Source organism: Dermochelys coriacea, chromosome 3 (assembly GCF_009764565.3).
Source record: "Dermochelys coriacea isolate rDerCor1 chromosome 3, rDerCor1.pri.v4, whole genome shotgun sequence".
NCBI lineage: Eukaryota > Metazoa > Chordata > Testudines > Dermochelyidae > Dermochelys > Dermochelys coriacea.
This window is the reverse complement of record NC_050070.1, coordinates 31,034,399-31,061,150: the sequence shown is the minus strand read 5'-3', so window position 1 is coordinate 31,061,150 and position 26,752 is coordinate 31,034,399. Positions and strand designations below refer to the sequence as shown.

The window sequence follows — 26,752 nt, the reverse complement described above, 5'->3', positions numbered from 1 at the left end:
TGTCGAAGAGAAACACGATGTCTAGCTCCCCGGATTATATATCTACGGTTTGTCGCTAGTCCCTATGTGCTCCCTGACAATGGACACAGCTCAGTCAGTGGCGGGACTTTCCACTGCCCCCTAGGCTGGACAGAGACACCGCCCCAGGGATGTATTCTTATACACAAGTACAAACAAGTTACATAACTCTCCTGACGTCTTGAGGTGCAACCCCTTTACGTAACAATGCACCACCCTTCTACGCAGTAAGGTGCCGCCTCTCACCTGGTACATATTGGTTCGAACCAACAACTCTATCCATCATACTAGCCTTTTGCCCCTGTCCTTGTTATCTATGTGGACGGTATACGAATGTTCTTGTACCATTTGTTTATGGCTCTGGTATCCAATACACTTTAGATATATGTTTGTGCAACAGCATATATTTATGCAACATCAGCCCTTTCTTTGCCAGCTTCTGTGAGCAGGGCCTGCCTCTGGCTCTCAGCTTAATTTTGCTTCATGTTAGCAAAGTCTTGACTATTACTTTAGCTCAGGCCTTAGGTCTCATACCAGGCCTCTGATACCAAGGGTTTATGTTTCAGGGCCTCCTCTTATTACAGGTACCTGGATGGAGTCCTGAGTCTGGATCACTTTAAGGGAACTGTGTTTGGACTTCTGAGTAACCCGTAAGGTAATAAAGAAGATGTTTTATGCTGGCTTGGTAAATCTAAGTATTGGAATATGGACCAGCTTTTTGGGGATTGCACCATTCTTTGCAGTTCACCCTAATTGAGTGACCACAGCTGGCCCCCACTGGGACCTGGGTCACACATGGACAGGAGGAGAAGGGGGAAGGAGTCATTAGTGGGGTGGCAGAGGCAGACAACAGGATCAGAAAACCAATGAGATAGTAGGTAGCCAAGCATCACCCAACAGGATGCGAGAGATGGAAAGAGGGACACAAGGCTTAAAGAGGTCTGGGTGTCCTAGAACTGACCCAAAAGAATAAGAAGGGCAATTTTCCATTGTGGTTCTTGGAACAGGTTGAGTGACCTCCTTGTTCCGCCAAGAAGAGCCCATTTCTAAGGAGGGATGTTGGGGAGACCTCCCTGAGTGCACTTATTACCATTGTCTGAGCTTGTTTAATGCTGTGGGGAAAAACTGGGAAGTGGGGAGAATGCTGTGTGTTTTTACCTGTGCACAGAGTCTGGGTGCTGACCCCACCATGCAGTGATCCACAGGCATTCCGTGTAATGTGAGAGAGCAGGACTTGCTGGGATTTTGAACAAATGTCAAAACAAATGGCCTGTGTAAGTTTCCTTGCAATTACTCATATGGGAAGGATGAATTGCCCAGCTATTTGAGCACATATGAACCTTGATCAAGAAACAGGCCAATGACAACTAAACAAAAAGCAGATAAAAGCCTCGGATCAAACGCACCCACATTTTAGAGAGCCGTGAGCTCAGTGACAGCCAAACAGACCAAACAAGATGAGGGACCAAATTCAGCCCTCTGATAAGCAACTGTCCTCAGCAGAGTTGCACCCTTTACACCAAGGATGATTTTGGCCCTGCGGTGTTTGAATTGGCATCCCACAACAATCACTAAAATTGAATCAGAGAGAAAGTAACTTGGAGCCTGTTGTAGAAGCAGCAAGGTATATCCTTTGCATCTATATAAATCCTTGCCTGTGTACAACTGACAGGAGCAACCCTGCTCCATCAGGGTGACTCAACATTGAGCTGCAGGAGCTGGCGCTGGTTAGCCTACAGCGCCATCCACATCCTTTCTGATAACACAATTGCCAATTAGTAACAATGGCTTTGGTGGTGGCTTTTGGGAAGTGGCTGATTCCCTGAGAACTGAGCTCTCCAAATTCATTTCACAGCTGCCACCAAACAGTCACCAGAGGATTACTCTTTATGACCACTGCTGATCTAGGTGGGGGCTCTGAGCCACCACGTGAGGTATATCAATGCTCTGAGCCATTCAGTCTCTGACAACACTTTTATTGATGACGTGCTATCAGCCTGGGTTGTGACCCGTACACCCATTCTCCCCTGGCGCACACCTGAATGTCTCATTAGTTATTGCTACTGTAAGTTGTGCTGGCTCAGTGGTGAATGGAAGTTCTGTTCAAAGGGAGAACATACCCTCCCTCAATGTAACGGCTGCAACTTGGATTGTGTGGAAAGGGGAGGATACCTGATCCATGATTTCTCACAGACTCCCTTTGTTTATGGGTTGATGTCAGTTGGGGAAGAGAAGTAGATGGGGAAGGAATTTGTTTCTGTTATTGCGTAAGTTCATTTCATGAAAGCAGTTGAGAGTCACTGATTTAATTCTGGGCTCCTTAAAATAAATCTGATGCCCTCCTGTTGAAAGGATGGGATGGGATGGCTGTGGACGGTATCTCATGGCCAACAATGGAGCCTATCCCCACCAGCCATTTCCATGGACATATAATTGTTTCCATATACTTCTATTAGTATTTTACTTATTAATTGTATTCTATTAACACCCAGAGGCCTCAGCTTGTTTGGGACCTCATTGCGCTAGGTGCTGTACCAACATACAGGAGGACATAGTCTGTGCCCTAAAATAGCTTTCAATCTATTGTGAGATAATATGCAACAAATGCTAGGAGTGCAATTCAATTTGATAAAATATCTTTGTGTAGACACAATCTTACCCTAGGGTTTGAAACAGTGCTAGTGCCTTTCAAGCAAGAACCATTTTTCAATATGGCTTTGACTAATATGGTTTGAACTCTAGTGTTGAAGTCCCATCTACACTGTAGCAGCTACCTTACTGAACAACCCAGCTCAAACACATTTTAGCCCTATTTCTCAAACTGTAACCAAGTCCTCACCAGGCAGCTGTAAAATGGGAGTTGGGAATGCATTTCCTGTCAGCCAGCCTACAAGAGACCATGCAAGTGGCATCATATCAATCCTAGAGCATTTGCCACACATCAGAATGGAAGGGGCAGAGCGTTACGCTTTCAGTCTCTCTTCAGGTAGGAGTTCAGAGCAGAGCACTAATTCCAGTACACTGTGAGCTAGGGATATTCTTAGATGTTCCTGAGCATGTATTGGGCTCTATGAGTGACAACAAGTTATCCAAACTACTGGGTTCAATGTTGATATAAAAGACAGTGGTAGACTTAGGGGTAGTGGGGCAGCAGGAACATTTAAAACTCAACCTTCACTGCCCCAGCAGTCTTCAGTAACCCTGGTATCTTCTTATGTTTCAGATAAGAGCTTCTGTGTTACCAGAATCCCTTCAGATGTAAAGTTTTAATGGCAACCCTTGTACCAGGCCTCAGCCGCAGTGACACAGGACACAATTCTGACCCTACCTAAAGGTGAACTGCATGAAGTGTACATCAAAAATTGGTAGTAAGCAGTGAAGGACAAATTGGGATGAATCAGTGTCTTTGTATATAGCATGAAACATTCCCGAGCAAGTCCTGAGATAGCCAAAACGAGAGAGGAAATCTGTCAGTGTTGTTTGTTTAAGATTTAATACAGCATATGGGGTAAAATATGCTCAGGCTTTAGCTAGGATAAACAAAAGTAATATCAGTACCATCCAGAGAAACTGAAAAAGATGAAGACAGCTGCATTTGAGCAGGACAGTTAATATTCATTTTTATTCTTGTTAAACTTTAAGATGTTTGTATTGGCATCCATGTTCCATTGTCACTAAATCAGGAGATTTAGAGAGAAGGAGTAACTGTGGGGAAAGTAGCAGGGGCAGACAAGTGATCGTTGTTATTAGTATGATTATAATTATTATTATTGTATTCAGTGTGGTTGTAGCCATGTCAGTCCCAAGATATTAGAGAGACAAGGTGGTAACCTGAAGAAGAGCTCTGTATCTCAAAACAGAAGTTGGTCCAATAGAAGATATTACCTCACCCACCTTGTCTCATTATTATTATTATTTTATATATTATTTATTTGTATTATGGAAGCACCTTGAATGCCAACAAAAGATCATAATCCCATTGTGCTAGGGACCATACACACACACACAAATAACAACACAATATTTGTATGATGTCCACATCCATATGAAAATGTAATGTTAGTTTCCTGGATGATGCAAGGAATTGATACTGGATTTCAGGGTTTTTCACTCCGAGATCACTGGTTTAAATACAACCCAAGAAGCGAGTTGCCTCCTAATTGTGGCTGTTAGGTGGACTATGTGAAATTAATTGGTGGCTTCAGATCAAGTCCTAGAAAACAAGTCTGCATTTAAAAACACCCACCCGATGACTTCTGGCATCACAACCGCTTTGGCAGTGGAACCTGAAAGGCCAAGAACTGAATTTGTTTGGAGAATGAAATACCATCTGGTCAGAATGAGGTTGAGGCCTACTGTTAGGACAGTATGTGGAAGATTACATTGTTACTTCTCTGGTTCAGCCAACAGTAACTTCAGTCTTCTGAAGTCTCATTACTGTGCTTTTCATACGCATTAGTATTGACTTACAACATATATCTACATACAAGTTTAATTTTTATGTGTGGGGGAAACTTTTCAAGAGAAATTAATTTTGGGCTGAGAAACTGAATAATTCTGCCTTGAGAGAAACAATTTAACAGATGGTTGCACTAATGAATGGATTTCTGTTTATATTGTCAACATTAAGGACAATTAAAGTGTAATGAGCGAGGCAAACAGGTAAAACAAGATAGAAGTACTTTATATTCAGGTGTTGCTTTTTAGAGACAACCGTCTTTGAACATTTGGAGGTTATGGGTTAATTGTGGCTAACTGGCCTATTCTAACAGTGGTCCATCCCATCTATAGCTTCTTACCTTGATGAATGAATATTTTTAGAGTTTTCTGATCCTTCTTTGAGAAATGAGATGCACATACTCTCTGATCAAGAAATCAAAGTCTATAGTTTTTGTTTTGTAATATTGTTTGTTTGTTCAAATAGCTTGCAGGAGGTGAGCTCAAGAATTTTGGCTGTGTCTCTGTGACGGCATCCAACAGGTGGCTGACGCAGGTGACCATAGACGGTTGTGTGAGGACATTAGAACAGCCATTGGGCCGATAAAGAACAAAACAGCTCCACTGAAAGATCTGGATGGCAATATTATAACTGATAAAGGGAACAACTGGAGAGGTAGATGGAGCACTATGGAATGATATACTCAAGGGAGTCTGTAGTAGACCAACGAGTGTTAGACAAATTGTCTGGGTTTGAAGTTATGACTTCACTGGATGTCAAACCTACACTGGAGGAAAAAGATTCCCAACAACAAAGCTTTAGGACTGACTGTTTACCTGCTGAAATCTACAAATGTGCAAAGACTGCATGAAGTGCTGCTACTCTGTTGGAAGGAAGAAACTGTTCTGCAAGATTTTAAGGATGTTTGTTTCATCCTACTCTATTAAAACAAAGGAGACAGAAGTGATTATAATAACCACAGAGGTATATCTCTTCTTCATATAGTGGGAAAAATTTTTAGCTAGACTTCAAACTTTAGCTGAGAGAATATATCCCAAGAGTCAGTGTGACTTCTGCTCGGGAAGGTCCACCATAGACATGGTCTTCTCTGTAAGACAATTGCAGGAAAAGCGCTGAGAGAAGCGTATTCCACTGTACATGGCTTTTATAGATTTAACAAAAGCCTTTGACGTGGTTCGACAGTCACGGCTTTACACTGTTCTGAAGAGGCTTGTGAAATACTTACATGATAGCATGAAGGCAACTGTAATGTAAGAAAACCAAGAGTCTGACTCATTTAACATCAACAGTGGAGTGAAGGAGAGTTGTGTACTGGCTTCTACATTGTTTAATATTTATTTCTCATTCCCGCTTCAATACGCGTTCTGTGATGTTCGAAATGGTGTCTATTTTAGCACTAGACATGCTGGAATTTTGTTTAACATTGGAAGGTTCAGAGCTAAGACGAAGGTGAAGGAGATCATCATGAGGGACCTGTTGTTTGCAGATGACGCAGCCCTTGTGGGTCTTAGTGTTGATGCCCTACAACATCTTATTACCAAGTTCTTTGATTCATGCAAAATATTTGGGCTAGCAATATGCTTGAAGAAGTCTATTATTATGCACCAAGACTCTTCAGAACCAGTTCCAGATATCACCTTATATGGTATTCGTCTAGATGTTGTTGACTAATTTTGCTACCTTAGCTCTACTGTTACCAGCAATATAGCTCTTGATGCTGAGCTTACTAGTAGAATTGGCAAAGCAACCAGGAACTTTGGTCTTTTGCAAGACAGATCCTGGAACAATAACAAGTTGTCAACTAAAGTGAAAATCCATATTTATGAGACGTGTTTTATCCACTCTTCTATATGGCTCAGAAACATGGATGACTTATGCCAAACATACCAAAAGACTAAATAGTTTTCATATCAGATGCTTGTATAAAATTCTTTGAATAATATGGCAAGACAGGGTGACAAAGGTGGAAGTGTTAAATTGTGCTGGTATGTCATTCATGGGAACGTTCATGGGAAGAAAAGGTGGCTTGAACATCTCAATAGAATGCCGGACTACAGGATCCCAAAGAGTGTGCTGTACTCTGAAGCTCGTGAAGGGTCTAGAAAGAGAGGCAGACCGCTGTGCAGATTTTGGGATGTTTGCAAAGATGATTTAGTATCCTTTGGAATCTCTGTGGATGATTGGGAAAGGAGTGCAGAATGCTCCTCTGGTTGGAGGAGTAGACTTGTAGATTGACTGAGGCATTGTAAGGCGGACTGGATCAAGCTTTGTTATGTCCGGTGTCAGAGGAGGAAAGAATCTGCTGCTCGGATTCAGAGTGTGACAGATTACCCCCCCCACAGGGTGCCACCTGATGTACTGGGGTACCAGTGAGCCTGCCTGTTCCACCAGCCTGGGCTTCCTTACACGGTCTTGCTGAGCCAGGCCCTCAAGCCTCCTGTAGCACACACACAGGTAAGGACGCACCCAGTGCAGAAAGACACAGACACTGAAATCAGCACCACATGGGAAGGCTTCAGCTAGAGAGTTGCCCAGCACCCAAGTGCAAACCTGTCTGGAGTGTAAACCCCAAATTGTATCATCTTGCGCTGCACAGAGAACTATACAGCGTAAGCTCATGAAATCCGCCCCCTCTCTCAATGTGGAGGAAGATATGCACAGCTTTTTGCCCCCTGGTTATGAATTCCACAAACTGGTTTTAGAGAAAACAAAAACAAGTTTATTAACTACAAAAGATAATTTTAAGTGACAGCAAACAGATCAAAGTAGATTACCTTAGTAAATAAACAAAAACCACAAACTGAGCGTAACACACTAGAGAGGTAGGATATAAATTAGCAATTCATACCTTGAGTGATAAACAGGCTGGCAGACTCTTAAGGCACAAGCTGCCTTGGCTTTCCCAGGTTTTCATACACAGGCTAAAGATCCTTCTAGCCTGGGACCATCACTTCCCACAGTTCAGTCCTTGCCCCTCAGGTGTTTCCAGGCGTGTTGTTGCAGGGAAAGAGAGGTATCCTCATGATGTCATTGTCCCCCTTTTATATCTTCTTCCCACTTGCTGGAAAGCTCTTTTTCTGTGACCTGGGTCAAACAGTTCCCATTGTGTAGTGCTATCTCTGAGAGGTTTCTATTGTATACAGTTCCTGGGGTAATCCTTGTGCTTGTGTGCATTTCCTCATTAAGCCTTTAACATTGTTTGGCCTTTTTACTGTTGTACCTGAAAGGCTGCTTGTGGGTGTTTTCAACCTCACAACATGTTTCAGTAACACATACATAGCCAAACTTCATCACTTCACATATGATAACACACACAGTCCAACGAGATATTAATGTCTAGCAGATCAAGACTTTTAGAATGATACCTTACACAACATACTTTCTACAAAACATATACTAATTACATGACAGTGGTGAATATTGGGGTGCCAGGGTGTCACACAGAGCATTGCTAGTTTGTGAGTGTGCCCTACCTGTAGGATGGGACTGTCACTCACGCATCGGACTCAGCAGCCATCAAAGAACTCATTGGCGCATGTAAAGAGTGATGATGCCATTGGATATTCCTACTTCTCAGAAAGGTTTTGAATTACATCACTCTTTCTTTTCCAGGTGTTAGAATAAACGTGTCTGGGGGGACACAAGAAAAAAAATGGTGGCACAGGTTTATTTTACTAGAATCCAGTGGTCAAAATAAACTGGAGCAGGGGTATTCAGGTGATTTTTAAAAACATTTTTCTCTTTGAATTTTTATGAGACTTGGACATATATTTCACAATGACACACTGGTTGTATTCTGATCACTTGGACACTGTGTTCAGTTCATTTATTCTTGCCATTTTGCTGGTTTGTTGAATTCAATGCTTCCACCCGACAGAGGACATAGCGAAGGGAAAAGAGGTGCAATTTTTTTACTTTCTAACTTTAGGAGGGGTGGGATGAAAGGACAGCATTCTTATCCTAGGGCATCAGAAAAGATTAATTCATCACTGTCCACCCCTACTCTCCTCCTAAGGAAATGGCATCCATATGTCTCACAAAGATGGGGAGGTTAGTAGTCTGGAGGTCAGACTTGGGATTCAAAAACATTCACTATGTTATTTGATGTCCCCAAATAATAAATAAGGGCTCCCTTTCAGCTGGGCTCTGAAAGATGACATGACAATGAGGGTGGAGTGTACATTGTTTGAATTCCTTTTCCTTCTAATTTATTGTCAGCTGCTCCATTTCTCTCTTTCAGCACTTCTATGGCATTTCCTTCTCTGGGATGTTGCTGGGTAGAATAGTATATATAAACAGAGGAATGTTTAAGGACCAGGGGAAGGCAAAGTGGTCCTTTGGGATTTATCTTTATTGACCCTCAGAGCTGTGCCCACACAGGCCCTTACCTTCAAGTTAAACCAGAACTCTGTGGCTTGGGCTCTGATTTTAAATTCAGAGACTGCTCTGACGCTGGATATTCCCTGGAGAGCTGGGATGCTCCCGCAATCCCTTCCCAACTACTCCCATGGTCTTCTCTGATATTTCTCATGGGATTCTCTGAGCTGCTTCCTTAGCCTTCTCACCTTGCCCAGCCCATTCTGCAGCCCTACCGCCTGCACCTCTCACTCTTTTTGATGACCAGCTTCCCTTTCTAGTCTGATGCTGCTGTGTCCTAAAAAACCATCCTCGCTCCACAACTCACTTTCTTGCAGTTTCTATAAAAAGAAAAGGAGTACTTGTGGCACCTTAGAGGCTAAATTTGTTAGTCTCTAAGGTGCCACAAGTACTTCTTTTCTTTTTGTGGATATGGACTAACACGGCTGCTACTCTGAAACTTGCAGTTTCTATGACTCCCTCGCTCTAGCAAGGGTGAAGTTTATTGAAAGGTTTCCAAAGAGATCTCAACCTTTGCTTTCTGAAAAGGATGTGTAACGGGGTCCAATCACCACTGTGGCGCCTCCTTGTGACCATGTGTGGGGACTAGCTCCATTCAAGTCTGATACCCCCTTCTGGTGGTTGCTCACACCACGTTTCTCCTCAGACCTCCAGCCAGGTCACTGTACAGTCCTCCCTTTCTGGGGTATCAAAGTCCCACTGGGTCAGCTGTCGACATGCAGTTCCAGACAGTCTTCTGCTCCAAGGCCAGGTTCTATGCCACATCCCAAGCAACTGGTAGGAGAACCTGGGCCCACCCACTACTCTGGGCTCCAGACCAGGGACTTTGTCTAGCAACTGTGGTCTGCTTGCTCCCAGTCCCTGCTGCTATTTCCCTGGACTCCTTCCTATTCCCCTGTTCTATTCTCTGGCCCCCTTCTTTGGGTTTAACAACCCAAACTCTCTCTTCCCAAGGAGTAAACATAGATTACTCCTTTCTTTGTCTTCTTGCCAGACACCTCCCATCTCCCAGGAAGTGACTATAGACTTCCCCTCCAGGCCCCTTCTTTTCTTTCTTTTTTTCCTTGTCATTTTATGGTGTGGCAGCCTCTATGGTGCGCAAGTTCTAGGATTGATCCTTGGGGAACTAGTTACCCCTATCCATTCTAAAAATTTACCATTTAATCCTACCCTTTGTTCCCTGTCTTTTAACCAGTTCTCAATCCATGAAAGGATCTTCCCTCTTATCCCATGACAACTTCTGCAACTTCTGTTTAACATCCTCCAGAGATATTAGTGGAATGGAAAGAGTGCTCTCATGCCCATATGATAAAACTGCATCATCTGTTTTTTTTTCTCCCAAATACAGAATGGAGACATTTATTGAAAATATCTGCCTTTTCTGCACTATAGTCTTTATAGGGTTGAAAATGAGGCTCACAGTAACCAGACCATGCATGAACATTTGAGCAATGGGGCTTAGGTTCACACAAAAACTTGAAGAATGGCTGTTTTCTTCCAAAAATCTGTGTGAAAAAGGCAGTTCATGTATGAATAAGACTATCCCCTGTTTGCCACTCAAAATTCAGGGGCTTCACAGGCTGCCCACTGGTTGTGGCTGATGAGGGGCTACACAGTATCTGCAGTCCCTTAGGCACTTCGGCTACATCCCCTTCCTGACAGAGTAGTGGGTTCCATGCTCCTCTAAGGCCTTGTCCAGTCTAAGGAAAAAAGTGATACTTAATTTTTCAGTTGAGTTAGTTGGCATGTTCTGCAGCAACACACAGCACTGACTATAGATGTGGTTCCTAACTGTGTTAGGTCGTCATGTACCTAGTTAGACTCCTCCAGTAGAGGGGGGGATTGCAGCCACTTAGCTCCACTTCAGTCTCCTACCTTCAGGGATGGCCCTGGAGGGGGCTTGCAGGGGCTATATCCACCCCAAAAATTACCTTAGCCCTCCCGTAGCCACCTGGTAGCAGCCACCACACTCCGGCCACCCAGCTGTGAAGGCAGAGCAGATGCTGTGGTGGCTGCTGGCTGGGTGTCCAGCTCTGAAGGCGGCAGTGCTTCACAGGAGTAAGCCCAGGGGGAGAGTCCAAGAGCCATAGGCGCCGACTTCTGCTGGCGCTGGTGGGTGCTCAACATTCCGTCTGCCCCCCATCCCGCCCTGACTCCAACCCGGTCCCGCCTCCGCCCAGCCCCCATTCAAACCCCTTCCCCAAAGTCCCTGCCCCAACTCCATCCCTTCCTGTCCAGGGGCTCCCCACAGCAGCCTGAACTGACCTGCTCCTGCCTGGGCTTCTGGGCCCTAGCCCACGGTCACTGCTCCCCAAGGGCTCTGCCAGCTCCGCAGGTGGGTCCCCCCACCCTGGTGGCTGTACCAGCTATGAGCAGTCAGAAGGTGGGGAGGAGCTGAGGAGCAGCCAGCCAAGTCTGGGGTGGAGCTTCAGGGTTGGGGAGAAGGAGATGGGGCTGGAACTTACTGAGGAGGAGCAGGGGGCAGGGCCATTGAGAGGGGTGGGGCCTTATGCTGAAGGGGCTGCAGCCCCCCCAATTTTCTGTCTAGCTCACCACAGCCACCCATCATGAAGAGGCTGGCGTTGCCCCAGCCTGCCCGGAGTGGAATTTCTGACAGTGGACCACTGCACCCAGGTTACCCCCACAGGGCTGGTGTCACTCTCAGTGGGTCCTAACACTTTGTCATTTGAAATCTAAGAGTGAAACCCTAGCCACACTTCAGTGGGGCCAGGATTTCACCCCAAGTGTCAAAAGTCTCCATGAACATTTGGGGATTCCCTCATGCTCTGTTCAATATACAGATACTATTAGGTTTACCTCTGAGAAACACATCTTGTATTCAGCTCAAAATCAATGTAATTATCTTTGTTCCAGTCATATCTAACCATTTTGCCAATTCTCTTCACCAGCCCTTACAATAACAGATGTTGGAAGAAACGATGCTGCTCAACAACTGCTGCCAACTCCCCATTTCCCTCTTCCTCCAAGGCTCGCATTAATGTCATTTAAGCCACCACTAGCTGATTCACAACTAGTATCTTTGAGTCAAACCTTTGATAAGATGTTACTTGAATGATCCCTCCCATGTAAAATCCATAAAATGTATTTAGGTAAAAGCTATTGAGTAAAAAGTAAAGATATTGGCCAAATAGAATAAAAAACTTAATCATAAAACCACAAAAACATATTTAAATGACGCTGTCAACTTGATCAGACTTTTATCTGAAATGTTTCCCTACTACTGTTTGAATATATTTCACTATAAATGAAAGTCATTAGAGAAATTATTTTCTTTATTTTTCCAGTTTATTTTTTGCATTATGGACTTTTCACTCAGTCCTCTATGCAGTTATTCAGTTATTTCCCCCTTTTTGTTTGTGTCGATTTTTCAGACAACACCAAGGGATACAGAAATGTTCTTTTAAAAATAGGTATGTTGAAATTTAAAACCACAAAAATTGGCCAGGGGCAGGGGAGGGCTCAGAACCAAGTGTTCCTGAAATGACTTTTAACTATTTTTTTTTAAATGACTAGATTTCAAGTTCAAGGAGTTCCTTTAAGGTACATTTATTATATATGTCTTTGCCACTGCACTTACAGATCTCTAAAAGAAAAGGAGTACTTGTGGCACCTTAGAGAGTAACAAATTTATTTGAGCATAAGCTTTCTTGAGCTACAGCAGTGAGCTGTAGAACACAGCTTGCAACACACAGGCATTCCTAGTATCCACACAAAACAGCCGGTCAGGTGTTTTTCAGCATTTGTTGGCTCAGCTGGTTATAACAAAGCCACCTAAAGGATTTGGACATGAAATTCCCATCAGTTTTAATGGCAATTATTTAGGCGGCTTTGAAAATCTCAGCCAACATCTTTAGATCATCTCTAGCACAGCCAGTGCAATCAACAATTTCTCCACAGTGTAGAAAGACACAGACACAGACTAGCTATCCTGGTTCCTAATTCCATCACTCAAAATGCAATACTTTGCAGTTAAAAATTACCTGAAAGTGTGAATTGGGAGTGCTTTGTTCCAGGTGAGCCTTGAATGGGCCTGACTGTTATAAAAATGCGAACCAGCTGAGCAGGGAACAGCAGAGAGGCTAACAGAGGGAGTTTGCCTGGAAGTTCACCTGGGGAGAGCCCACTGAGGCTTACATCTTGCCGGCTTTTCTGAGTAGTTACTACAACTCCTGAGGAAACTCATAGAAGGAAGGTAATATGGATGGGGAGTGTTCATCTGTTGTGACCTGCACTGGATGTGCCATATTTGTCTTTCTTCCACAGGACAGAAGCGACTTTGTCTGTACCAAGTGAAAGTTGGTCTCCATATTTGAAGAGAAGGTTCAAGGTCTGGAGCAACAGCTATCGACCCTGCGTTGCATAAGAGAAACTGAAGATTTCCTGGACAGACATCAGGATATGCTTCTACAGACACAACGTTCTGAAGATTCAGAGCAGGCTGCACTGCGGGGACAGGAGGACGGTGAAGAAATTTGGCAGCATGTGACCTCCAGAAGAAGAAAGGGGAACGTCCATGTACCAGCAATGCAGATACAGGTAAGTAACTGTTTTCATGTTCTTTCCACAAGTACTAATGTGGAGAGTGGACTAGATGACACATCTGAGGGAAGGAAAAGAAGGAGTCTACACCGATTGGAAGGCATGAGATGCACTGTCCTAGGGTTGGGGGTTCCATGACCACCGCTCCCAAGAGAAGGAAACGGGTGGTGGTGGTCGGGAACTCTCTCCTTAGGGGGACTGAGTCATCTATCTGCCGCCCTGACTGGGAAAACTGAGAAGTCTGCTGCTTGCCAGGAGCTAGGATTCACGATGTGACAGAGAGACTACCGAGACTCATCAAGCCCTCAGATCGCTACCCCTTCCTGCTTCTCCATGTGAGTACCAATGAAATTGCCAAGAATGACCTTGAGCAGATCACTGCAGACTACATGGCTATGGGAAGAAGGATAAAGGAGTTTGAGGCGCAAGTGGTCTTCTCGTCCATCCTCCCCGTGGAAGGAAAAGGCCTGGGTAGAGACCGTCGAATCATGGAAGTCAACAAATGGCTACGCAGGTGGTGTTGGAGAGAAGGCTTTGGATTCTTTGACCATGGGATGGTGTTCCAAGAAGGAGGCATGCCAGGCAGAGACTGGCTCCACCTAACGAAGAGCATCTTTGCAAGCAGGCTGGCTAGCCTAGTGAGGAGGGCTTTAAACTAGGTTCACCGGGGAAGGAGACCAAAGCCCTGAGGTAAGTGGGGAAGTGGGATACCGGGAGGAAGCACGAGCAGGAGTGCGCTAGAGGGCAGGGCTCCTGCCTCATACTGAGAAAGAGGGACGATCAGCGAGTTATCTCAAGTGCCTATACACAAATGCAAGGAGCCTGGGAAACAAGCAGGGAGAACTGGAAGTCCTGGCACAGTCAAGGAGTTATGATGTGATTGGAATAACAGAGACTTGGTGGGATAACTCACATGACTGGAGTACTGTCATGGATGGACATAAACTGTTCAGGAAGGACAGGCAGGGCAGAAAAGGTGAGGGAGTTGCATTGTATGTAAGGAAGCAGTATGACTGCTCAGAGCTCAAGTATGAAACTGCAGAAAAACCTGAGAGAGTCTGGATTAAGTTTAGAAGTGTGAGCAACAAGGGTGATGTCATGGTGGGAGTCTGCTATAGACCACCGGAATGGGGATGAGGCGGTCGAGGCTTTCTTCCGGCAACTCACGGAAGTCACTAGATCGCAGGCCCTGGTTCTCATGGGAGACTTCAATCACCCTGATATCTGCTGGGAGAGCAATACAGCGGTGCACAGACAATCCAGGAAGTTTTTAGAAAGTGTAGGAGACAATTTCCTGGTGACTCCCTCAGGGAACTGATCCCCTGGGAGAATAACATGAGGGGGAAAGGAGTCCAGGAGAGCTGGCTGTATTTTAAAGAATCCTTATTGAGGTTACAGGGACAAACCATCCCGATGTGTAGAAAGAATAGCAAATATGGCAGGCTACCAGCTTGGCTTAACAGTGAAATCCTTGCTGATCTTAAACATAAAAAAGAAGCTTACAAGAACTGGAAGATTGGACAAATGACCAGGGAAGAATATAAAAATATTGCTCGGGCATGCAGGAGTGAAATCAGGAAGGTCAAATCACACCTGGAGTTGCAGCTAGCAAGAGATGTTAAGAGTAACAAGAAGGGTTTCTTCAGGTATGTTAGCAACAAGAAGAAAGTCAAGGAAAGTGTGGGCCCCTTACTGAATGAGGGAGGCTACCTAGTGACAGAGGATGTGGAAAAAGCTAATGTACTCAATGCTTGCTTTGCCTCTGTCTTCACGAACAAGGTCAGCTCTCAGACTACTGCACTGTGCAGCACAGCATGGGGAGGAGGTGACCAGCCCTCTGTAGAGAAAGAAGTGGTTCGGGATTATTTAGAAAAGCTGAACGAGCACAAGTCCATGGGGTCGGATGCGCGGCATCCAGAGTGCTAAAGGAGTTGGCGGATGTGATTGCAGAGTCATTGGCCTTTATCTTTGAAAACTCATAGTGATCGGGAGAAGTCCCAGACGACTTGAAAAAAGCTAATGTAGTGCCCATCTTTAAAAAAGGGAAGAAGGAAGATCTGATGAACTACAGGCCAGTCAGCCTCACTTCAGTCCCTGGAAAAATCATGGAGCAGGTCCTCAAGAAATCAATTCTGAAGCACTTAGAGGAGAGGAAAGTGATCAGGAACAGTCAGCATGGATTCACCAAGGGCAAGTCATGCCTGACTAATCTAATTGCCTTCTATGATGAGATAACTGGCTCTGTGGATGCGGGGGAAGGCAGTGGACGTGTTGTTCCTTCACTTTAGCAAAGCTTTTGACACGGTCTCCCACAGTATTCTTGCCAGCAAGTTAAAGAAGTATGAGCTGGATGAATGGACTATAAGGTGGATAGAAAGTTGGCTAGATTGTCGGGCTCAACGGGTAGTGATCAATGGCTCCATGTCTAGTTGGCATCCGGTATCAAGTGGAGTGCCCCAAGGGTCGGTCCTGGGACCGATTTTTGTTCAATATCTTCATAAATGATCTGGAGGATGGTGTGGATTGCACCCTCAGCAAGTTTGCAGATGACAGTAAAATGGGAGGAGAGGTGGATACGCTGAAGGGTAGGGATAGGATACAGAGGGCCCTAGACAAATTAGAGGATGGGGCCAAAAGAAATCTGATGAAGTTCAACACGGACAAGTGCAGAGTCCTACGCTTAGGACAGAAGAATCCCATGCACCACTACAGACTAGGGACCGAATGGCTAGGCAGCAGTTCTGCAGAAAAGGACCTAGGGGTTACAGTGGACGAGAAGCTGGATATGAGTCAACAGTGTGCGCTTGTTGCCAAGAAGGCCAATGGCATTTTGGGATGTATAAGTAGGGGCATTGCCAGTAGATCGAGGGACGTGATCGTTCCCCTCTATTCGACATTGGTGAGGCCTCATCTGGAGTGCTGTGTCTAGTTTTGGGCCCCACATTACAAGAAGGATGTGGAAAAATTGGAAAGAGTCCAGCGGAGGGCAACAAAAATGATTAGGGGACTGGAACACATGACTTTTGAGGAGAGGCTGAGGGAACTGGGGTTGTTTAATCTGTGAAAGAGAAGAATGAGGTGGGGATTTGATAGCAGCTTTCAACTACTTGAAAGGGGGTTCCAAAGAGGATGGATCTAGATTGTTCTCAGTGGTAGCAGATGACAGAACAAGGAGTAATGGTCTCAAGTTGCATTGGGGGAGGTTTAGGTTAGATATTAGGAAAAACATTTTCACTAGGAGAGTGGTGAAACACTGGAATGCATTACCTAGGGAGGTGGTGGAATCTCTTTCCTTAGAAGTTTTTAAGGTCAGGCTTGACAAAGCCCTGGCTGGGATGATTTAGTTGGGGATTGGTCCTGCTTTGAGCAGGGGGTTGGACTAGATGACCTCCTGAGGTCCCTTCCAACCCTGATATTCTATGAACTAGGGGTCACTAAATGAAATTAATAGGCAGCAGGTTTAAAACAAATAGAAGGAAGTATTTCTTCACACAACATAGTCATCCTTGCCAGAGGATTTTGTGAAGGCCAAAACCATAACAGGGTTCAAAAAAGAACTAGATAAATTCATGGAGGATAGGCCCATCAATGGCTATTAGCCAGGGTAAGCAGGAATAGTGTCCCTAGCCTCTGTTTGTCAGAAGCTGAGAATGAGCGACCGAGGATGGATCATTTGATGATTACCTGTTCTGTTCATTCCCTCTAGGGCACCTGACAATGGCCACTGCTGGAAGACAAGATACTGGGCTAGATGGACCCTTGGTGTGACCCAGCTCCAGGACCGACCCTGCACTCACGGGGTGGTGGGAAGTGGAGTGACCCGGCTCCAGCCCGTTTTTCTCTGCTCCCCTGGCTCCCAGCCTTGGGGCTTGGAGGACAGGGGGAACCACCCCACAGCACTTACCGGCAGCGCCACTGGCAGCCAGCGGCGCGCAGCAGGCTGTGGCCGGGTCACTCCACTTACCGCCACCGGTGAATGCAGGGTGGGTCCAATCCCTTCTGCAGTCCGCAGGGGAAGGCCTGGAGTGGGGGCGGGGCTGGGGTGGAGCAGGAGAGGGGGCACGGGGAAGAGGCGGAGCAGGGGCTGGAGCAGCACACAGCCCCAAGTTTCCTGGTACCCTATGCAGCTGCGTACTTAGTGTATGGGTAGGGACCGGGGGGTGCGAGATGCCCTTTCTGACCTCCTGTATAACACAGGCCATAGAACTTCCCCAGGCAACATACATGTGCATATAGACCTCTTGTTATTTTAAAACCCTTTTTCACCCATGTTATGCTTTGTTCTTACTGTTATGATTAAACAATAAGTGGTCTGAGAAGGCACTCTGGTCACTATTTATTGTTGGTTACAAGTTCCTGAGGGGAACAACTGCAGGTCCCGAACTCAGCTGGACTTGGTAATCAGGGTTGATCCACAAGGTACTGTGGCTCAGGATCCAGTCTGAGAGCAGGAGAATTGCAGGATTCCTCCCCAGGAGAGGTTACTTGCCCTGACACCTGAGGAGATACCTCAGGAAGATCAGAGAAGGGGTCAGAGGTACAATTAGCCCTGTAACCAAGACATGAGGCATATGAATGCAAATGTAGAGGCTGATGCACAGGGACTAGGAGGTTGTTCCTTAGATATGAAGTGGCAGAGAAGAAGACATGGAGATGGGAAGGAAATGAAAGGATGACAGAGCTGAAATCATTGGTAGAGAGAAGGAAACAAGGGGAAACATATAACCTGTAATCAGATCTGAGGTGTAGGCTACGGCAAAGTTGTACAGATTCTTCAGATGAGAATGAGGTTACATTTGATGTAGCAGGCAGTGGGGAGAGATTCAAAGAGGAAAGTAGTGTGTCTCATAGACTGGTTAGGAAAATCCTTTTAACTTGTATTTTGGCTGGATTGGAAGGAAGAGATATTGATATCAAGTAGGCTTGAGAGAAGGAGGTTGCAGTAATCAAGACTGGAGGCCAAGGTGTGGACAAGCATTTAAGCCATTTGGAGAAGAAAGGCCAGATTTCTGAAAGGTTGTGATAGAAAAACCAGGTAAAAAAATGCCAAGTTTCTAGCCCTCTTGGCTGTGAAGAAAAGCTTGAAAATGTGACCTAAATGTACCCTGTGTGTACACCTACACAGCAGTTAGCCATCCAGCTGACTCGGCCTCACGGGGCTTGGGCTGTGGGGACAATTACAGTGTAGATGTTTGGGCTCAGGCTGGGGCCTTTGGCTCAAAAACCATGTGAGGTGGGAGAGTCCCAGAGCTTGGGCTGCAGTCCAAGAGGGAGCATCTACACCACAATTAAACAACTCCTTAGCTCAAGCCCCTTAGCCAGAGTCGGCTGGCATGGGCCAGCTGCGGCTGTGTAATTGCAGTGTAGACATACCCTAAGGGCTCAAAAATCTGAAGGTAAAGAAAACCCCTCACTGTACTAGTCTTCTGATTTCTGAGCCAATGTCATGATTTTTGTGGGGCCTGACTCATGATTTTTGAACATTTGGGGTTGGCAATACCGTAGTGATATTGATGTGGCTGAGTCAAACTAGTAGCTAACGTTGGAGCTAGGTGTCCCCTCCTGTGTCCCAAACCCCCCAGTAGAGGCAATGGAACCTCTGCCATCAGTCCAGGGCGAAGAAGGCTTTCCAGCTTCACGGGGTGGTCCCTTGCCAGGCCAGCACGGCTACTTCCTCTGGGGTGCTGGGGAAAGTGGGAGCCCTGGCTGTCCTTCAGGAACAAGGGGCTGTGAGAAATAGTGGGTGCCATCCAGCCCCTATGGAGAAGGGTTAAAAAGAAGTAGTGGTACTGTCCCTGGTGCCATCCGCTTGGCGCAGACAGGGCAGTTGTGCAAATGACCCTCCCTCTCCTTTCTGGCATGCTTTGATCAGCTGTGAAAGAGTTAATACTACTGTTTGTATGCACTGTTGTTGTAGCTGATCCAAGCATATTAGAGACGCAAAGTGGGTGAGGTAATATCTGCTGTTGGACCAACTTCTGCGGGTGGGAGACGAGCTTTCGAGCTTACACAGACAGAGCTCTTGTTTGGGAAAAGGGGGGTGCGTTCTGTGCTGGACGGGGGGAGACGTAGCCCCTTTCCCAGGCACTAGCCGGAGCCTGCTTCCCTCGCTGGGAGGGGAGGGATTTGCAGCTCTCAGACACCCCTCGCGCCCCGCCCCGCGCCGCCCCGCGCGCGCAGGCATTCCCTGGCCGGCCGCCGCTCGGTGACAAACAGCCCCGCCCCCCCCTTTCCCCGTGCTGACCTTTCCCCTAGTTTCCAGCGGGTGGCTCAGACTGAACGTGCCCACGCTGAGCCCTTCCCGCTATCAGGCGGGCTGCACGCCCCGATCACGCCGGCCGAGGCTGCCTATTGGTCAGGCGCGGGCCAGGCCAGGCTGCGATTGGTGGGGGGCTGCCCGCTCCTTCCTCCCCCTAGTGCACGGAGTATCTGGTGTGCGCCCCCCCACCCCGGGCTGCTGCGCGGCCGGCCCCGCGGGCGGGGGAGGTGGAAGCGGAGGCGGCGCTGGCTGCTGCCTTTGTCACATCGCGGCTGCCTGCAGGAGCCTCGCCATGCCCGGCTCGGAGAGGGGAGAAGCCCCCGCTGTGAGTACCCCCGGCCGGCGCTGCCCTGGGCTGGGGGGGGGGGGCACTGAGGGAACGGCTGCCCAGCCGCTCTCCCTCAGGGCTTGCCCGTGCCCAGAGGCCAGGGTGATGGGCGCGTCGCGCTCGCCCGAGATGCGGGGCTCCTCGGGGGCCGCTGGAGGCAGCCAGCCGGCCACCTGCTGCCAGGGGCGCTGCTAAGCCCGCTCTCCCTGGCCCCGGGGCATGCCCTGGGGTGGGGGCGGAAGACGGGGGCGAAGGCCCGCGTGGTTTGCCTGTGAGCCCGGCCTCCCCCTCCCAGCGCCCCCCGTGGTCGCACCGCTGCCCTCGGCGAAGGGCGAGGCTGAGGCCCGGCGCGGTACGTGCACCCGGGGGGCCCCCGCCGCAGCTGCCCAGGGCGGGGCGGGCAGGACAGCTCGGTCGCTGTCCCAGCTGCGGGTGGTGCCGCGCCGCGCACCCCGCTGCCCCCTTCTCCCCGGGCACCGCGGCAGCCCGCGCGCCGTCCGCGGGGCTGCTTTGTTGCATCAAGTTGCCCCGGCGTTATATTCGGAGTGGGCGGCGGCTGCGGGCCCCGCGGGCTGGGGGAGAAACCCCGCCATCCCCTCCCCTCTGGGGGTGGGGGTTTCCCTCCTTCCAGCCCGCTGGGCTCGGCTCCGGGGCTCCGTCACGCTGAGCTTCGCCTGTTGAGCGAGCAAACGAGACCGGGGAGGATCGGCCCCCCCCTCTGAAAACAAACATTCAGGGCCTGGCCCCGGGGAATCTCCCGGCCCGTGGCGCTGCTGCTGCTGCTGCTGCTCCGGCAGACGCCCAGCAGCTGGGGCCGCTGCCAGCTCGCCCGCTGTTTGCAGGCGCTGACTTCCTCCGCAGACAGTGCCTCCGCGCGGGGTGACTTCAGGACAAGCTCCTCTCGGCGCCGGCTGTGAGTTTAGTTGCCGCCTGTATTTCACGAACGCAGCCCGTTGAGAGGAAATCCCCCGCGTGGAGCGTAACCGCTTGGTGGTGTGGATGGAGGGCTTTGGAAAGCTATTTCTTGGCTGGAGTGCGGAGACTTGAAAAGAGTGACAGCTCCTGGGGTCTTCATGTGTTTGCCTCGTGCCCAGCACAGTGGGGACCTGCTCCTGATGGGCGGCTTTGACTGGTCATGTTGTAATCAAAGAATTATATAAAGTGATCCGATGATTTTTCAAGAGCTGTGGGAAATGTTTCTAAAATTTTCAGAGCAGTTAGTCTATTTAAGGACTCTTTAAATTGGATATATATATATATTTTTAACCTTGAGGCTTCCTTTAAATCTGGGATGATTTGTCCGGTGGATGAGTACTCTGTGGTTTTGATAAATGCCTGCTTTTTAGATCCATGGTGCTGAATGAAAAGGAGTACTTGTGGCACCTTAGAGACTAACAAATTTATTAGAGCAAAGCTTTCGTGAGCTACAGCTCACTTCATCGGATGCATGCATCCGATGAAGTGAGCTGTAGCTCACGAAAGCTTATGCTCTAATAAATTTGTTAGTCTCTAAGGTGCCACAAGTACTCCTTTTCTTTTTGCGAATACAGACTAACACGGCTGCTACTCTGAATATTGTGCTGAATGTATCTGCCACACAACTGTGTACATAATACATAGTATTTATTACACGTGTGTATCTGCATGGCACTATGGACCTAGTGAAGTCAATGGCAAGGTCTCATTGACCTTCAGTGGGGGCATAATTTCACGAATGCCATCTAATCTGCTTTAGTTTTTTTTTTTTTTTTTTTAATAGGACCTATCACTGCAGTATCTAAGCATTGTCCCTAACAGTTTATAATCTAAAGAAAGGCCTGATTCTGCTGTCCTCACACACACAGAATTTTAGTTGATTTTGTTTAGAGTTTTGGGTGTGCAAGAAGTGGCGTAGTGGACCCTTTTGTTATCACTCATTTTATGTGGGGAAAAGTGAATATAAGTATTAGAGCAACAACATGTGGCTGCTGGAGTCATTACAGCACACACAACAGTGAGCGTTTGCAAAACTTGCATACGTTTTGTTTTCACTGAAGGAAAGATCAGGATTTTTAACCCCCCAAAAAGTACAATAATGCAGTATTTGTTTATGTAAACAAATTGATGTTTGGATTTCTCTCCCGCCCCCAAATGCCCTAATAATAATATCTACCTCTTACATAGTGCTTTACCATAGAGCACCATACGCACATCCAGTTATCATGGTGCCCTCCTATGTATGCATCTTTCTGCCTCAATTTCCTCCATCTATAATATGGGGGATAAATGACTTGCCAAATTTATACACTGAGAGGGCACGGCTACACTAGAGAGTTCAGAATGGCACAGGCAGGTATAGTTCTAAGCCAACATGAAAGAGCTCTGCCCTTGGCTTAACTACTCCGGCCCTCCTGCAAGTAGCAGAAGCTATGTCAGTGGGAGAAACTCCACGCTGGTGCTCATGTTGGTGTAGCTTATGTCGCTCAGGTGGGTGATTCATTCACACCCCTGAGCTTCATAAATTATGCCTGCATAAACTGTAGTGTAGACGTAGCCTGAGTAGGCAGCAGACCTGTGTTTGGAACTTGGGAGCCCTTGACTCTCTGCCCTTATCTCATTCTTCTAAACAGCAGTAAATATTAGACTGATGCTAAATAAAACCCTCATGTCAAGTCAGAAAATGGCCCTCCCTACACAAAGCAGGGGGTGGAGTTTGTGTATGCGTGTGCGTGTGCAGAACATGTTTACTCAGAGCAACAATAATCCAAGAATGTTAGTCTGGAAATTTGAGCTACGTTTGTCTATTCCTTTCTAGTGAGTCATTCTTCTGCAAGGCTAATTGGGGTGGGAGTGGGGAGATAAGATGTACTCTGGTAGGAGGGGGAGGGGAAAGGTTTGCATATTGAATAACTGAGTTGGTTTAAAAAAAAAATCTTGCATTGGGCATATGATGAGTTTCAAGTGATCTTCATTATAAGCAAGCAATATGTGGGTGGTGGTAACTTTGTTTTCTGACTTGTCCTAACAACTAATGATCTGATTGCCTTTAGATTGACATTGTGGACATATATGAATCTATACGTGAAAGACAGCGTCATGACAGTGAAAGGTCTACGTGCAGCACCTTAGAGCAGAATGACATAGAAGCAGTCGAGGCGCTTGTTTGTATGAGCTCCTGGGGTCAAAGATCACAGAAAGGTGACCTATTAAAGATAAGGCCACTTACTCCCATCTCAGATTCAGGTGACTTCACAATGCATGCTGAAGTGGCCTCTGAATTACCAAAGGATTATCACTTTTTGTCTACACTGGTAAGAAAAAAACAAATTCAAAATGAATATGTATGACCACAGATAACATTTATATTATTACTATTATATCCCCATTATACTGAATAATTTTGTTGTATTTGGGGAGAGAGCAGTATCTTTGTTTTTTAAATGCTGATTATTGTCAAAAGTGATGTTTACCCCCTAACTTGTCTGTATATGTAATTACTATTTTCATGTAAAGTATACATTTCGCAGTTTGGATAATTCCGTCATCTCTTCGGTAATAGATGTGATGACACAAACAAAATGTTTTGATCTCCTGTTTAAAGCGAAGTAGAAAAACATTGATCAAGTGTTCATTTTAACTGATGTCCTGGGCAAGCTTATTTGGATAGTTTATTGTAGGTTTCTCCTTAGTACTTTGAGTAAGAGGACCCTGGGGGAATTCTGCACCAAAAATATAAAAATTCTGCACACAATATTTTAAAATTCTTCAAAATTCTTCCAATTTTATTTGTCAAAAATAACACTACATAATCAAGCCAGTTTCAGTTACTTTTGTAATTTATTTCAAATTACTTGTCAGCAAGTATGTCTGCAACAATACAGACCGAGAAACGCACAAAATTCTCCCAGCAGTAGAGAGTTAAAAGAAACTCCTGTGACAAACCCATTTCCTGTTTCTCTGCCCCCTCATCCTCTTCAGCCAGGGGGCCAAACATCCACAACCCCTCCCACTCAGAGCCCAGCTCTGGGCCCCCCACAGCCAATACACCCAAATCCCCTACCCCCCCGAGACGAGCTGTGGGGCCTCCCCTTGCACAGAAACCCATCCCTTTCCCCCACAGACCTCAGCTGCAGGCTTGCCCCAGCCCAAACAACCCATCAGAGCCCAGGGATCCAGAGGGAGAAACAGCCTGATGCTCAGTCCCAGGCTTGTGTGGAGTTTCTTCCTTCCCATATATATATATATATATATATATATATATATATATACACACACACACACACACACGCTGCCTCCTTCCCTTAGGGCATGCTGGGAACTGCAGCTGCGAAGAACCCTGTAGCGGTCCCTTCCCCTGGCAGTGTTTTCTGTATGTGAGATGGGCTCTGCCGCATCCAGTGGCCCCTAGTGGCAGGCAGCAGCATTACAGTCCATTTCTGTGGTGGTGAACGGAAATTCTGTGCACAGAGCCTTAATTTCTGAAAAATTCTGCATTGCACAATGTTTCAGAATTCCCCCAGGAGTAGACACTGTATTGATTTACCTGCAAAGATAATACAAAAAAGAATCCTTGGAATGCAGGAGAAATGTTGTTAAACACTACGATAAAGCATAAAAGCAAGTTAAAATTAAACTTGCCACTTCATCATGATACTTCCGTAGCCTGTGCGTTTGTTCATGCACCTGCTTATTTCTCCAAAGTTCTGGTCCACTTCAGATGACACTTGATTCTTAGATAGCTAGGAATGGGCAACAGGGGATGGATCACTTGATGATTGCCTGTTCTGTTCGTTCTCTCTGAAGCACCTGGCATTGGCCGCAGTCAGAAGACAGGATGCTGGGCTAGTTGGACCTTTGGTCTGACCCAGTATAGCTCTTCTTGTGTTTTTTATGTAGGTATTGTTGTAGGTGATAGCCAAGAAGAACTTGGGGGGGGGGGAGCAAATTTGTTTTAATCTTTCAGAATGTTAAGAAATTCATTTTACATGATAGTTCATTTGCATAATAAAAGTCTAGGAAAAAGGAGGAGGAAGGTTGAGAAGCGGTGATGACTGGCTGATAGACCTCATAGGTCACATTCTCATCTCCCAACAGTGGCTGGTCTCTTCTGCAGCAGTGTTGGGAAGAGGCATAAATTCTCAGCAGCAGTGGAGGGAAGAGGGAGAAGTGGCTCAAGAAGAGAGGGGAGAGCAGTTCCAAACATATCTATTCCAAGATGAGCTTCCAACTGACAGAATAATAATTAATAAAAGATTTAGGTCACTGCAAACCTGCAGTTAAACAGGTATAATGTCACTATGAATTGCTATCCTGTTTTCTAAGAACAGCGCACAGTGAACAGCATTTAAATAGATGCATCCATTATCTGAGGGGTGAAAATGGGCGTTGGAGCCTAAAGAGCTGACTCATGCAGTATTGTGGCTGCATCACTGTTTACTTGATACTAGCAGGCTTTTGAACTTTCCAGAAGAGCCACTCTATAAGAAGTTAATGTTTTAGTCATAGCTTCCTAAAATATGGGTCTTTAGACTCTTCATTACACTCTAGATCTTCATCACGTGTTCTTTATTTTTAAAGTAAGATTGATAACCACTATGAAAACACATGACTGTTTTTATGTTTGTATACTTTTGTTTTATTTTTCTAGTGTATGACCCCACCCCACAGCCCTGATTTTGTTGAGCCATCGACTACAATGCTCCTTTCTTCACAAGTCACTTATTCCAAACCAAGGACAGTCATGGCAAATACATCTGTTTGCGTAGTCACCTCTACAAACTGTGCATCTGCCATAGCCAAACCATCTGTCATAAACGTGGAGAGGCAGTCCAGTCAGAAGTCAGCAATATCTGAGCCACCTGCCCCTCAGCCTTGCAGGGCCATGGCAACCAGCGTTATACGTCATACAGGCGATAGTTCTGCTTACCCACACATTCCTGCTGTGCAAGTTAAAACAAAGGTAACTTCAGGCAATTGCAGCACTTCCATAGACTGGTCTGAAGCACAAGACCGAAGACATTCCAGAGTTTCACAGGACATGGATACTGCTGATGGTTTAATTAGTGATACTTCATCAGTACATCAGCCTTATTTGCACAATTCCAGTTGTAACACTACCAATAAAGGGCAACAGCCAATAAGGCCTGTTTCACCGCGGACTTGTTTACCAAAGAATTGTGACAACTACCTACAGAAAAAAGCCACTCAGCTGCTACCTACCCCTGTTTCAAACCCCCAAGTCATCTGCCAAATGATCCCTTTTAACAGGCAAAGAGGTATGATTTCTGCCTTTATAAAACCCCCTACACAGACAGTCGCAACTACTGTCCAACCTATTTTACCCCAAACAGCCCCAGTTTCTCAGCCTGTTCTCATGGGATCTTCTGTGCCTCAGGGGACTGTTATGTTGGTTCTTCCACAGACTGCTGTTGCACAGTCACCTCGGTGCCAGCAAACTCTAATGACTGTTGGGAACACCAAGTTATTGCCTCTTGCTCCTGCACCAGTTTTTATTGCTTCTGGTCAAAGCTGTGCACCTCAAATGGACTTCTCAAGGAGGAGAAATTACGTTTGCAACTTCCCAGGCTGTAGGAAAACTTACTTCAAAAGTTCCCACCTCAAAGCCCATCTTCGTACTCACACTGGTGCGTATGGAGGGCAAGTCCTTTGTTACAAGAATATTCACTTGTATTGTTGGAAGAATGTTATTCTGCATTTTGATTCTGAGAGGGGTAAGTGGGTGGCATAGAAACCTTCCCATATATTGTGGGAG

General features: G+C 46.4%; 1 protein-coding gene and 1 long non-coding RNA gene across 11 annotated transcripts in view; both read left to right on the top strand.

Moving 5' to 3' along the window:
• The first annotated feature begins 434 nt into the window (after positions 1–434).
• LOC119853802 lies at positions 435–12,967 on the top strand. 2 transcript variants are annotated; one of them, XR_006279759.1, is made up of 4 exons: positions 435–673; positions 3,242–3,352; positions 4,943–5,440; positions 11,764–12,967. It is a non-coding gene; the product is annotated as an uncharacterized LOC119853802 (long non-coding RNA). The 2 variants fall into 2 exon arrangements; XR_006279758.1 differs by lacking the exon at positions 11,764–12,967 and having other exon boundaries at positions 4,943–7,110.
• Positions 12,968–19,664: 6,697 nt separating this feature from the next.
• KLF11 (Kruppel like factor 11) overlaps positions 19,665–26,752 on the top strand; it is a 14,710-nt gene continuing 7,622 nt past the window's right edge. The window contains exons 1-4 of one of the 9 annotated variants that reach the window (XM_043510252.1): positions 19,665–19,998; positions 23,031–23,291; positions 25,628–26,255; positions 26,402–26,625. In XM_043510252.1, the coding sequence (XP_043366187.1) occupies positions 19,966–19,998; positions 23,031–23,291; positions 25,628–26,255; positions 26,402–26,571 (1,092 nt within the window). In that variant the 5' untranslated portion in view covers positions 19,665–19,965 and the 3' untranslated portion in view covers positions 26,572–26,625. Of the gene's footprint in view, positions 19,999–20,594; positions 20,881–23,030; positions 23,292–25,074; positions 25,265–25,627; positions 26,746–26,752 lie in introns of those variants that run through there. The other 8 variants (XM_038397288.2, XM_038397284.2, XM_043510249.1 and 5 more) reach the window with 8 other exon arrangements.